This window comes from Furipterus horrens, unplaced genomic scaffold (assembly GCF_987537825.1).
Source record: "Furipterus horrens unplaced genomic scaffold, mFurHor1.1.pri manual_scaffold_5, whole genome shotgun sequence".
NCBI classification, from domain to species: domain Eukaryota; kingdom Metazoa; phylum Chordata; class Mammalia; order Chiroptera; family Furipteridae; genus Furipterus; species Furipterus horrens.
The window spans coordinates 116,068,673-116,082,231 of NW_028327175.1; the positions used below are offsets into that span (position 1 = coordinate 116,068,673).

General features: G+C 39.8%; 1 protein-coding gene across 1 annotated transcript in view; it reads left to right on the forward strand.

Annotated features, from left to right (window-relative positions):
* CREBBP (CREB binding lysine acetyltransferase) overlaps window positions 1-13,559 on the forward strand; it is a 141,150-nt gene that overhangs the window by 73,930 nt on the left and 53,661 nt on the right. The window contains exons 4-5 of the mRNA XM_090277122.1: window positions 9,222-9,462; window positions 11,034-11,147. Coding sequence (XP_090133248.1) covers window positions 9,222-9,462; window positions 11,034-11,147 — 355 coding nt within the window. The remainder of the gene's footprint in view (window positions 1-9,221; window positions 9,463-11,033; window positions 11,148-13,559) is intronic.

The window sequence follows — 13,559 nt, forward strand, 5'->3', positions numbered from 1 at the left end:
TTGGGGGGAATATATTCATATAGAATTCTCCCCTTTAAAGCATATAGTTCAATGGTGTTTAGTACATTTCACAACCATCATCACCAATCAATTTTAGAACATTGTTATCACTCCAAAACAAAATTCTGTACCATTAACAGTTACTCTCCCTTTCCCCTGATCCCCCAGCGGGAGGTAAGCACTAATCCATTTTCTGCCCCTATGTATTTACCTACTCTGAACATTTTATAGAAGTGAAATTATACAACCTTTTTCATTTCATGGCACACATAAACTAATTACTAAAATTCTGTGACACACCAAAAAAAATATTTTTTGCCTATATGACAAAAATATAGGTATAATTTTGATTCATTCACATTGGACTGCTAATGTGTTGGCTTTTGTCTTTTTTTTTTCCTTTAATTTGACAATCTAAGGGACCAGAGGTCAGGGCCCATGACTAAATAGTCAGGTATTGCATGTTTTAAAAATTCTTGTTGTACATCTGTATGCCTGCCACTCACACTGGAAGAAAATTGCTGACTTAGCATAATGTTTTCAAAGGTTATGCTGTAGCATGTATCAATTGATGGGCATTTTGAGTTGTTTCCACTTTTTGGCTATTGTGACTAATGCAGCTGCAAACATTTGTGTACACTTTATTTGTGTAAAAATATGTTTTCAGTTCTCTTGGGTATATACTTAGGACTGTAATTGCTGGGTCATGTGGTAGCTCAAGATGTAACCTTTTGATGAACTGCCAGACTGTTTTCCAAAGTGGCTGCTCAATTTGACATTCCAGTATTGTATAAGGGTTCCAATTTTTTTCACATGCTCACCAAAACTTGTCATTGTCTTTTTTTATTGTAGCCATCCTGGTGGGTGCAAAGTAGTATATCATTGTCGTTCTGATTTGCGTTTCCTTAATTGCTAATGGTGTTGAGCATCATTTCATGTGCTTATTGACCAATTGTATATCTTCTCTGGGAAAATGTCTATGGGCATCTTTTGTCCATTTTTCAATTAGGTTGTCTTTTTATCCTTGAACTGTAAGAGTTCTTTGTATGCTTCAGATGTAAGTCCCTTATCACATATATGATCTGCAAATATTTTCTTTAATTCTTAGGGTTGTCTTTCACTTTTTATCCAGTGTCCTTTGAAGCATAATAATTTTTAATTTTAATGAGGTTCAGTTTCTCTTTGTTGTTTTTGTACTTTTGGTGACATAGCTGAGAATCCATGACCTAATCCAAAGTCATGAAGATTTACTCCCATGATCTTTTCTAAATGTTTTATAGTTTTAGCTCTCACATATAGCTCTGAGTTAATTTTTGAGTTTAATGTGAAGAAGGGGTTCACCCTCATTTTTTTTACATGTGGTTATCCAATTGTCCTGTCCTTTTTATCATCATTAGTTGAAAGAACTGTTCTCTCCATTGAGTTTTCTTGTCACCGAGGTATAGAACATTTTATATAATAAGTGCTATAGCCTTTCTGGAAAACAACATGGCAACATGCAGAGTGGGGCAAAAGTAGGTTTATAGTTGTTCACATGGAAAATACTATAAAAATAATAATACAAGAACAAACTCTGTTTTCTGTAATCACAACTGTAAACCTACTTTTTCCCCACCCTGTATATCAGGTGTTTTAAGAATGGTCCTAATTTTTGACTTACTGTTTCCATCTCTCAAAAGAAATAATTTTTCCCACGATTTTTCCCTTTTTAAACCTTAATCTTTTTTTCTTTCATAAAAGTATAGTTTATTGATTATGCTCTTACAGTTGTCCCAATTTTTCCCCCCTTTGCCTCCCTCCACCCAGTACACCCCTTCCTCTTCCTTCTAGCAATCCCCGCTTTAGTTCATGTCCATGGGTTGTGCATGGACATGAGCTAAGTTCTTTGGCTTCTCCCTTTCCTTAAGTATTCTTTCTTTCTTTTTTCTTTTCAAAGGTTTTATTTATTTAATTTTAGAGAGAAGGGAAGGAAGGGAGAAAGGGAGAGAAACATCAATGAGTGGGTTGCCTCTCATGCACCCCCAGCTGGGTCCTGGCCCAAAACCCAGGCATGTGCCCTGACTGGGAATAGAACCAGCAACCCTTTGGTTCGCAAGCCATCACTCAGTTCACTGAGCCAAACCAGCAAGGGCTCCTTTACTATTCTTAACATCCCCCTGTCTATTTTGTACTTACCAATTATGCTTCTTAATCCCTGTACCTTTTCTCCTATTGTCTCCCTTCCCCCTCCCCACTGATCACCCTCCATATGATCTCCATATCTATGATTCTGTTCCAGTTCTGGTTGTTTGCTTAGTTTGTTTTTTAGATTCATTCGTTGATAGTTGTGTGTTTGTTTTCATTTTACTGTTCATAGTTTTGATCTTTTTCTTAAGTAAGTCCCTTTTAAGATTGTCTCTTTATCTTTAACCTTTGGCATTTTAATTATGATGTGTCTTGGTGTGGTCCTCTTTGGGTCCAGCTTGTTTGGGACTCTGTGTGCTTCCTGGACTTGTATGTCTTATTTCCTTCGCCAAATTAGGGAAGTTTCTTTCATTATTTTTTCAAATACGTTTTCAATTTCTTGCTCTTCCGCTTCTCCTTCTGGCATTCCTATGATTTGGATTTTGGCACTTTTGGAGATGTCCCAGAGCCTTCTTATTCTCTCCTTGTTTTTTTTTTTGGATCCTTGTTTCTTCGTTCTATGCTGGTTGACTGTTTATTTCTTCCTTATGTTCCAAATAGTTGATTTGAACCCCAGCTTCCTTCCCTTCACTATTGATTCCATGTTAATTTTTCTTTATTTCTCTTAGTATAATTTTCATTTCTTCCATTATGTGTTTGCCATACTCAGTCATTTCTCTGAGCATCTTTATCAGCAGTGTTTAGAACTCTGCATCTGATAGGTTGGCTATATCCTTTACGCTTAGTTCTTTTTCTGGAGTTTTGATCTGTTCTTTCATTTGGGCCATACTACTTTGTCTCTTCAATTTGACAGCCCTCCTGTGTTTGCTTCTGTGTATCAGGTAGGCTGCTGAGCCAACCCATTTCACCACTTTGTGGAGCTATGTGTGGGGGAGGGGTTAGGGAACAAGGACACTTACTCGGCACTCATCCCTTTTCCAGTTACTTCACCCGCTTCCTGTATATGACTGGTGCTTCTCTAGCTATTGTCCTGATGATAGTTACCAGAGTGGGTAGGTTTGCTAGGTTCTAGGACCATGGATGGGGACCTTTAAATGGACTTTCCTGAGAGACAGGCAGTTTCTTCTGCTACCCCAACCCCACTGGCTTTCACAGCCAGAAGTTATGAGGCTTTGTTTTCCTGGGGCTCAGATTGCTCCGCAGGTGTTCCTCCCAGTTTTTATCTGCCACACGTGAATGTGGGACCACTCGTTACTCTGGCCGCAGCTGCCGCCTCGCCCCCGCCCCACCATGTCCTCTCCACCCTGGCTCCCCATCCCCGTCTGAATGAATATTTCTTCTTTAACTCTTTGGTTGTTGGACTTCCATACAGTTTGATTTTCTGGCAGTTCTGATTGTTTTGTTTAGTTTTGAGGTAGTTGTAATCCTTATGGTTATGGGAAGAGAGAAAGCATGTCTACCTATGCCTCCATCTTTTCCATAAGTCTTAAACCTTAATCTTATGTCTTTATGTTAAGTTTTTTTATCCTCATTCTAAAAATATTTATTTTTACTAATACGTTTCATTGTTCCAACCTATTTTTATGCATTATAATTTTATATTTTAAGGTGATATAGGAATCAGTGTACATGATTTTTTCTAGACTTGTGTAAAGAAATCTGTAGCGTTATAGCTTTGGTATCTGGCAAGAAAGATTTCTCCCTTTATTACTGTTCTTCAAACAAAATTGCAGAAAATTTATATTGTACTTTTGTGGGTATTTTCAGTGCTGCAGTTTTGTTCTGTATTTTTAAAGGGAGGTTCTTCTCTAAGCACCCCTCTTTCATTCTCAGTGCCGGGCTGGGCAGTGGGGACTAAGCAGGGAAGTTTGTCGAGTCTGAGGATGCCTCTGACATAGATTTCAGGCCACTTTCATCTTATTGAGCAACAGTTTGAGAGAAGAGGAAGTTAAATGCACCCTGTGTTTGTATGCACTTTGCAAAGTGGACTAGTGCTGTACAAGTATACAGATATATATGGAGAGGTCCAGACACAGGGCCATGAGGAATGCCTTCTGTTCCATTTTGCTATTGATTCAGCTTCATCCTCCAATGTGCTTTTGAGATTTGTGTAGAGCTCATAAGCATCTACAGATAGACAGATAATAGACAGCGTTTTGAATGTGGTGTAGGGTTTCCAACCACACTATTTCTACATGTTGAGGTGGTCATGTATAGTTCAAAAGATGCTATTAAGAACATCCCAAATGAAAACAGTGTGTTAACTTTTAATGACTTAAAAACAATCTGTTTATAATTTAATTGTAAGGTTAGAATTTTTTACTTGGTTTTTAAATGTGATTTTTATTTATTTTGTTTATAACATTTCTATACTTTAAGAAAGACCAGGCTTAGTCTCTTCAAGTCACAGTCATTAGAATATAAAGGGGGCACCCTGGCCAGTGTGGCTCTGTTGGAGCATGGTCCATCAGACCGAAAAGGTGCAGGTTTGATTCCTGGTCAGGCATGTGTCTGGTTGCAGGCTTGATCCCCAGTCGAGGTGTGTACAAGAAGGCAACCAATCTACCTTTCTTTCTCACAACAATGTCTCTCTCTCTCTCTCTCTCTCTCTCTCTCTCTCTCTCTCTCTCTCTCTCTCTCTCTCTCTCTCTCTCTCCCCCTCCCTCTTCCTCCTCCTCCTCCTCCTCCTCCTCCTCCTCCTCCTTTCCCCCTCCCTCCCACTCCCTCCCTCCCTCTCCCCCTCCTCCTCCCTCACTCTCTAAAAGCAATGAAACATGTCCTCTGGTGAGAGAAAGAAAAAAAGAAAGGGGGAAACAACAACCAACTCTAGGGTGTGGGCCTTAATTGGGTCCTGATTTGTGCAAACCAGGTGTAAAAATTATTTTTTGGACAACTAGAGAAATTTGTGTATGGCCTTAGGTATTAGCAAATATTAAAGAATTATCAGTCATTTTGTTGGGTATCCTTTCCTCTCAGTTTTTTTTATGTTTGAAGTTCTCGTAAATGCCAAAGAAAGAGACCTAAACAAGGATCATCTTACACTTCTCACATTCTGTATGTCCATTCCTGTTAGTTTCTGGTTGAACTTTTTTCCCCCCATGGTAATAAACTGATAGGAGACTTTTAACATCAGTACTGAATGCTGTTGGTAGCATAGTCAAAGCTACTTATTGAAGCTTTATTTTAAATTGCAAGAAAAGGGAAAGGTAGGTTTCAATTTATACCCAGCCGTACATTCATTACAAATCCTGCTATCATACCGTATAGACAGAACCTGGAGTAAATAACAAGTCAGATATAGATATTTATCGTATATAATAGAGGAGGTGGTTCGTATATATGCATGTACTCAGGAAAAAAAAAAAAGACTGGAAGAGGAAAAACCTATCAAAAATTTAATAGTAGTCTCCTGAATATTGGGAATTCAAGTGTTATTTCCGAGTAGTTGTGTTGCTTTCCAAATTGTCTATATTACTTTTATAATCAGGGGGAAATTAAGGAAAAGAGGCTGTTTGTCTTAGTTACTACTACTACTGTCAGCAAGCTCTGCTTCTCAGCTAGGACTTTGCTTTTGCTTCAGACCTTAGTTTGGCTTCCAGAAGTTGTGATCCTGATTAAAGTCATGCAGTTTTTGACATACTTATTTTTTTGAGTTGTCACAAAGATAGAACCAAACCAGAAAACCCTGTAACTTTTTAAAAATAAGCTTTGGAAGACTGCTGGTCAAGAGGAAGGTATAGGTAGACATGCTACGGCTCGCACAACCATAGAAAGAATTACAACCAGATCTCAAAAACAAACAATAACCAGAACCATCAGAAAATCAAGCTGTATGGAAGTCCGACAACCAGGGATTTAAAGAAACCACATTCATCCAGATGGGTAGGAAGGGCAGAGTTGTGGAGATGGGATGGAGAGCCAGTGTAGCTCGGACAAGCGGCAGGGTGGAACAGATGGCCCCACATTCACTAGTGGTGGATAAAAGTCTGGAGGGACAACCTGGGAGCAAGTGACCCCAGCCCCAGGCCAGGCCACAGAGCCCAGGGTTCCAGCAGCGGAAAGATAAACCCCCTTACCTCTGGCTGTAAAAACCATTGATTGCTGGGGCAGCAAAAGAAACTACCAGATTTTTGCTGCTTAAAGGGCCCGCATAGTCTTAGAACATACACAAAGCCCAGGGCAGCAACTAGAAAAGGGTGCCGATCACATACAGAAATGGGTGAGTGACTGGAAGTGGGGCAAAAGCCAGACAGCAGCATTGTCCCCTTTCTGAGCCCTCACTACACAGACATAAAGCAGTGAAGCACATAGCCCCGCCCTGACAATTACCTAAGGCTCCACTGCACACAATTTACAGGTGTATTTGCTACATAGGCTACACTACTAAGACAAGGAATAAAAGCGGCTCTGCCTAATACGCAGAAACAAACACAGGGATGCTGCCAAATTGAGGAGACAAAGAAATACAGCCCAAAATAAAAGAGCAAAACAAAACCCCAGAAAAAAGAACTAAACTAAATGGAGATAGCAGACCTATCAGATGAAGAGCTCAAAACACTGATGATAAGGATGCTCAGAGAACTCATAAGAGTACAGCAAAAAAATAAAGGAAAAAATGAAGGTTGCACAAAGTGAAATAGTGAAAAGTATACAGGGAACCAACAGTGAAGGGAAGGAAACTGGGATTCAAATCAACAATTTGGAACAACAGGAAGGAATAAACATCCAGCAAAAAGTAAAAGAAGAAACAAAAACGTAAAAAATGAGGAGAGACTTAGGAACTTCTGAGACAACTTTAAACGTGTCAACATCCGAATCATATGGGTGCAAGAAGAGGAAGAACAAGGAATTGAAAACTTAGTTGAAAAAATAGTGAAGGAAAACTTCCTAAATTTGGCAAAGGAAAAAGACATACAAGTCCAGGAAGCACAGAGTCCCAAACAAATTGGACCCAAAGAGGACCACACCAAGACACATCATAATTAAAGTGCCAAAGGCTAAAGATAGAGAGACAATCTTAAAAGCAGCAAGAGAAAAGCAGCGAATTATCTACAAAGGAAGGTAAGACTTGTCAGCTGATTTCTCAAAAGAAACTTCGCAGGCAAGAAGGAACTGGCAAGAAGTATTCAAAGCGATGAAAAGCAAGGACCTACAACCAAGACTACTCCATCCAGCAAAGCTATCATTTCAAATGGAAGGGCAGTTAAAGTGCTTCCCAGACAAAGTAAAGCTAAAGGAGTTCATCATCACCAAGCCACAACTGTCAACAACCGAATCTAAAAACAAAAACAAACTAAGCAAACAGCCAGAACAGGAACAGAATAATAGGTATGAGTATTATTTGGGGAGTTATCAGCTAGGAGGGGGAAGGGTGAGAAAGGGGGAAATGGTGCAGGGATCAAGAAGCGTAATTGGTCCGAACAAAATAGGGATGTTAAGAGTAACATAGGAAAGGGTGAAGCCGAAGAACTTACACGCACAGCCCATGGTCATGAACTAAAAAGGGACTGCTGATGGGAAGTGTGGTACCAGGTGGAGGGGGGCAAAGGGAGGAAACTGGGACAAGTGTAACAGCATAATCAGAAAATAATACGTAATAAAATGAGCTTTGGTTCATTAAGGAATATTTTAAATAGATTTTTCCTCCTAATTGAAAGTATATGGTTTTAATTCTTAATTTGAAAAGTCAGAGTGGTGGTGTACTTTAGAGGAGGCAGTGAGTGTTGTAAAATCAAGTTGGGAGTGTTAGTGTCAGAACATCAGTTTGTCTGAAGAATGTTGGCTATAGTTTGTAAAGAATAAAAATACTCCATAGGTCACCTTTTCCATTTTCTTTGCAGTTAAGAGGTATAATTTGTCTGGCTTTTTATTTTTAAGGGTTGAAAGCAAGTTAACTATTTCTGTAGCTTTAGCAGATCGTCAGATATTTTTTGAAAAGACTGTCAGATGTCTGAGTGGAAATTTTAACGGAAGGAAATGCATGTCATCGGCATTTAACAATTACACTGGATGATCGTATTAAGGATAAGTATCGTATTATTCTTTTAGAACATGTAATGAATACTGCAAGTATAATGAAATTCAGAAGGTGGCTCTGATTCTTCTGTATCAAGATATTTTTCAGTGAAGTTGAACCATATGAAATTGCCGATGTTAGGCCATTTGTGCCTACACAAACAATAGTTTATTTGGTTTAACCTAAAATAATACACAGCTTTTTCTTCACTTGTATATATTGTAGAGTGAGTTGGGTTTAGGTTACTATGAGCAGGGACTCCCCCCAAAAAACTGAAATTTATTTATAAAATGTAGTGTATTTATTCTTATATGTTTAAACTTTAGTCACCTTCAAAGTACTTTCTCCATTTGATGCAATACACCTATCGAGTCATATTTTTCCACTGCTTAAAACAGTTTTTGAACTCATTGATTGTGATGCCTTTTAGTGCCTCTGCCATTTTTTGTTGTGCCTCTTCCACACTGATGCGACATTTCTCTTTGAGGACTTTTTTCATCCGGGGAAACAAAAAAAAGTTGCTCACTCAAGATCAGGTGAATAGGGAGGATGAGGCACAGGAGTCATGCTGTTTTTTGTCAATAACTGCTGAACACTCAGTGAGGTGTGGGCAGGTGAGCTTGTAAATCACCCATTGTGAAATGGGCAAACACTTTGAAAGAGTCTTCAAAAAAATTCACTGAAGCCAAAACGCAGCCTCTCACAACAATGCCAGCTGGTACACTGATACAGATGGATTCCTAGAACACTCACCTAATAGGGAAAGCCTGTACTACAAGGGGCCTGCCCTCCAGAAGATAATTCTGGGTTTTTTTGGTCTTCCTGCATATAGTTAAGAATAGCATCATTTTCTTCTTACGAGACTGTCATACACACATGAACTGTAATCAGCTTTGCTTCTTGGTTGGCTTACTTCTTTGCTTTATCTTCCTTGAAGTCTGATGAATTAAAGAGAACCATATAAGCTGCCCTCTCTGTTGATACTATCCATTGATTTTAGCATTAGTTTGAAACATATTTAATAACATGAATTGGAACTCTCAAAGATTATTAAAATGTTTATTAATTTGTTTTATTTTAGTCTCAGATGCAAACATCAGTGGGAATTGTACCTACGCAAGCAATTGCAACAGGCCCCACTGCAGATCCTGAAAAACGCAAACTGATACAGCAGCAGCTGGTTCTACTGCTTCATGCTCATAAATGTCAGAGACGAGAACAAGCAAATGGAGAGGTTCGAGCCTGCTCTCTCCCACATTGTCGAACCATGAAAAATGTTTTGAATCACATGACACATTGTCAGGCTGGGAAAGCCTGTCAAGGTAAGTGCCATTTTCTAAACTACTATTGGCAGATCTTTGGATGAAATTTGTCCTTGTTCTTAGACAGTTCTCTTGTTATAAGGTTCCTATAACCTACATCTCCACACACCATCCATTCAGATGCCACTGGAACACTTAACTGCTAAGGAGAAAGGTGATGTGGTTTTATAATAATACTCTGTGACCTTCTACTGGATGAGGCTGTGCCTGCATTTGTTCTTTTCCTCTTTCCACTGTCACAGAAGACTTTTTTTGTTAAAGCTTTTCTTTATTTATTTAGAGAGGGGGAAGGTAGGTAGACAGGGAGAGAAGCATCGATGTGAGAGAGAGAAACACCAATCGGTTGCCTCTTGCATGCGCCCCAGTCGGGGACCAGGACTGCAACTCAGGTATGTGTCCTGACCAGGAATGGAACCTGCTTTGTGGGACGATGCCCAAGCAGCTGAGCCATGCCGGCCAGGGCTGTCACAGAAGACTTTCGTCATTTCTTAGGCACAGTCTTCATTAATTTTAAATGTCTAGAGCACGGTTTTCTTTGGGGCATTGTAGCATACACTCATGCATGCACACACCCTTCCCTCAACCCAAAACGTCTCTCTTGCAGCTGTGTCATGTGTTCAGACTGCCAGGGCCCACTGCCTTGCTCCTCCCCACTGTCGTCTTGAGGCTAATCAGGGTACCAGGGAAGTTGTCCTGGGTGACTGTTCCTGACCTGGAGAACTGTTCACACCATATCATCTCTGCCGCCTCCTCCCTCCCCCTGAGGCGGTGACTCAGGCATATCATTGACACCACCACCGCTCCTTCCCCTCTTCTACCACAGACCCCTTGGTTCTGCAGAAGAAAGTGTTTCTTGCTAATTACTATACTTTCCTCTAAACTTTATCCTCTTTCCTTCTTTTCTTTCTTGTGCTCATAAACCTTGGGGAGACTCTCTCCCTGATCTCCCTGCCTCGCTTTGTGACATTTGTGAGTCCCCAACATAACCGTAGATGGGGAAGCCAAAGAAGGTTATGCTAGACCTTTAGAAAGAAATGGTAATGCCTTAGTATGGAAATGAAGATAAAGACTGAGAGTAGCCAGGTTTAATTATCCTCTCAAGTGCTTTGAAAAGTGTCCAGGGGCCCTCTTCAGAATCTCCACAGACTTCTCACTTGCTTCTCACTTGTTGTCTGTATTTCTTCAATATAGTATTTAGATTGTTTCATCCTGAAGCATAATATAAAATTTTCATTTTAAATAATGACATTGCAGAATTATTGTACCTTTCATTCCAGTTGTTCAGTACTTCAGGTCAAATAGCTTTTATTTTATATTTGTTTTGTGGGCTGAACCTTAATCACCATCATTCATAACATTGCTTCTGTGGGAAGTTTTTGTTTGGAATTCTCAACAGTCCACTTACAAACTTTTTGGAAAACTGCCTGTTTGTAAGTTGAGGACTTCCTGTACTGTGTTATGGTTACACTTGTTACCATTTTCTTATGGAACCTGGCATTATAATTTAGGTGTAATTGAAAGTGTGACGATTTGGATAGAAAAATAACATCTCGTTGTTTTTCTGGTCATAGTTGCCCATTGTGCATCTTCACGACAAATCATCTCTCATTGGAAGAACTGCACACGACATGACTGTCCTGTTTGCCTCCCTTTGAAAAATGCCAGTGACAAGCGAAACCAACAAAGTAAGTGAGCATTGGGGGTAGAGAAGCTTGGAGATGAGAAAATAAGCTACTTCTGAAGAGAATTCAGAAGCATAGGTAGGAAGCAGGACAGAAATTATTAACCACAAAGTATAGTAGGGAGTGGAGACCTACAGTGACACAGGATAAAGCAAAGCTTAGTGAGTACAGTCTCATTGTGCTCAGTGGGCGTGGTCATTTTGGAATTGCATTCCCAGCCACTCCCACCCCCCTGCACTAGAATTAGCAGCAGCCGAGCAATGGAAGAGAGGATTATCACCTATGTTACCACCCTTCCTATTTCTTGACAGATATTCAGTATCTGAGGATTTGAATGTCGTGCTACTATAATTGCAGCAACTTTGGGGGTAGGGCAAGGGACACTTCTTTTGGAATTGGAAACCTCTTAATGCTAATGTAAGTTTGGGGTCTGTGTCACAGACAAGTCAGTCAGGCCGGGTCAGTATAGAATCCCACATTTTGGCATTTGTGAGGTTTCCACCCTCCATGGAGCTGCAGTTCCCAGTCTTGTTTGCATAACTAACAATTTATTCAGCAGAGATCAAGAATCTCTGCCCCAGACTGGCCACATCCTGATCATTCCCATTGTTTTGTTGTCTTTGGAGTCATCTGTGTAGCCTCTAGCTGATTGATCGATTAGGCAATGATCCCTGCTCAGGAGGCTTGCCTGTGGTTTCCAGGGGTTCCCTGTAGCCATCAAAGCAGTGAAAAGAGGAGCATCTCTTCTCAATTTGAAGTCCTTCCCTGTTATAAGTAAAACTGTGGTCTTTGGATGTGTCCCTCATTTTGGACAGGTAGGACCTTTTCTTCGATATCATGTTAGCCCTCTGGGTGGAACTGCTTGCTGCCTGTGACTTTGAGCACAGCAGTCTTTCTCATTTTCCTCCATCTTGTCTATGCCATCTTGCCACACCCTCCCCTGTTTGTGGTTACGTGTTCATTACTCTCATTCCTCTTGATCTTTCTCAAGACCCCACTCCTAGAGAATATATCTACTTTTCTTTCTGGTTGTTTCCGAGTGACACAGGGAGGGATGGAAAAGCATGTTGTTCCTAAGTGTCAAGGGAATAGAGCATCGGTGGTAACCCACGTGCTTTTCCTTTAAGTCCAGCTCAGCGGTGTCCGTGTCATGTGAGAGAGACATCTTGGGGTCACAGGCCTGTTGTTCTCCCTCCCTCTCTATAGAAGGAGCGCCTCTAAGTTTCCTTGTAAAGTCACTTTCCAAAATGAGTTAAATTATTTTTTGATTGACCAAAATTTCAATTAGTACAATTTTCCAGGACATCTCTTATATGAAGTGAAAGTAGGAATCTGAGTCTTCTAAACAAGGTATTTGGGATAATAGTGATAGTACAATGAGGCTTTTTCCCCCAAGTTAGTATAAAACCATTTTTTAAACTAGTATATTGTGATGGTTGCAGTTTCTTCTGTTTTAGTAATAGGATAAAACATTTCAGTAATAGGCTTTTTTAAGTTCGTAGTTGTACAGTATTCTGCGAATAATTAGTTAAGACTTCATTCTGAACTTTTTATTTGGGGGTGTGGTTTTTCTGGGACCTTTGTATCGCCATGACAATTGTAAACTTTTTTAATTTCTCTTTTTAAGAAACACTTATGTGGTTTTTGTTTTTTAAAAAAGAAAAGAAACGTGGGTTTTTTGTGTGTGTGTGTGTTTTTTTTTAACATCCTTATAACTGCCTGGCTGTTGTGACAATTAATCCGGTGTGCAGTCTGTGAAGTGGTAAACCACAATGTTTCTACTAGTCATAATGTGAGGTGTTACCAGGGCAATTTTATAATACAAACTTTGTGCAAAGTTTTGGTAATTTTTCATGAAAGAAATGAAAGCTCTTAATTTTTTTTTGAAATGCTTCTCAAATTAGGTTTCAATTTGGAGTGTATTCTTTTGGCTCTAACAATTTTGTGAGTGTAGATAGGAGAGTTTGATATTAATGAGAAGTTTCAGCAATATCTTTTCTGAAGATGTTCGTTGGTGTTTTTTCAGCTCTCCTAAAGCAAATTGTGCTTACCACATGTGAATACTGGGTTTAGACAATAGAGAAGAAATGTGGATTCAACCTTCTAGTACCTTAAAGTTTGCTTCCAGAGTCAGAATGTCTGTGTTAAAAATGATGTGACGATGGGATCACTTGAAGGAACAAGGTAGAGACAAGTCACTAGTATTAACAATCCTTGAGGAGAAGATCAGAGTTTGCTGGAAGGTGAGACCTGATGGAGCCAAATTTCAATAAAGTAACGATAGAAGAACATTTTAGACAGCATGAACAGTGTCGGCACAGCTGATACGCTTGTAAGGGCAGGATCCAGCAGGACTGAGAGGTTCCTATGCAAGCAAGGTAATTCAAGGAGAGGGGCACTGTTTATATGAAGGTG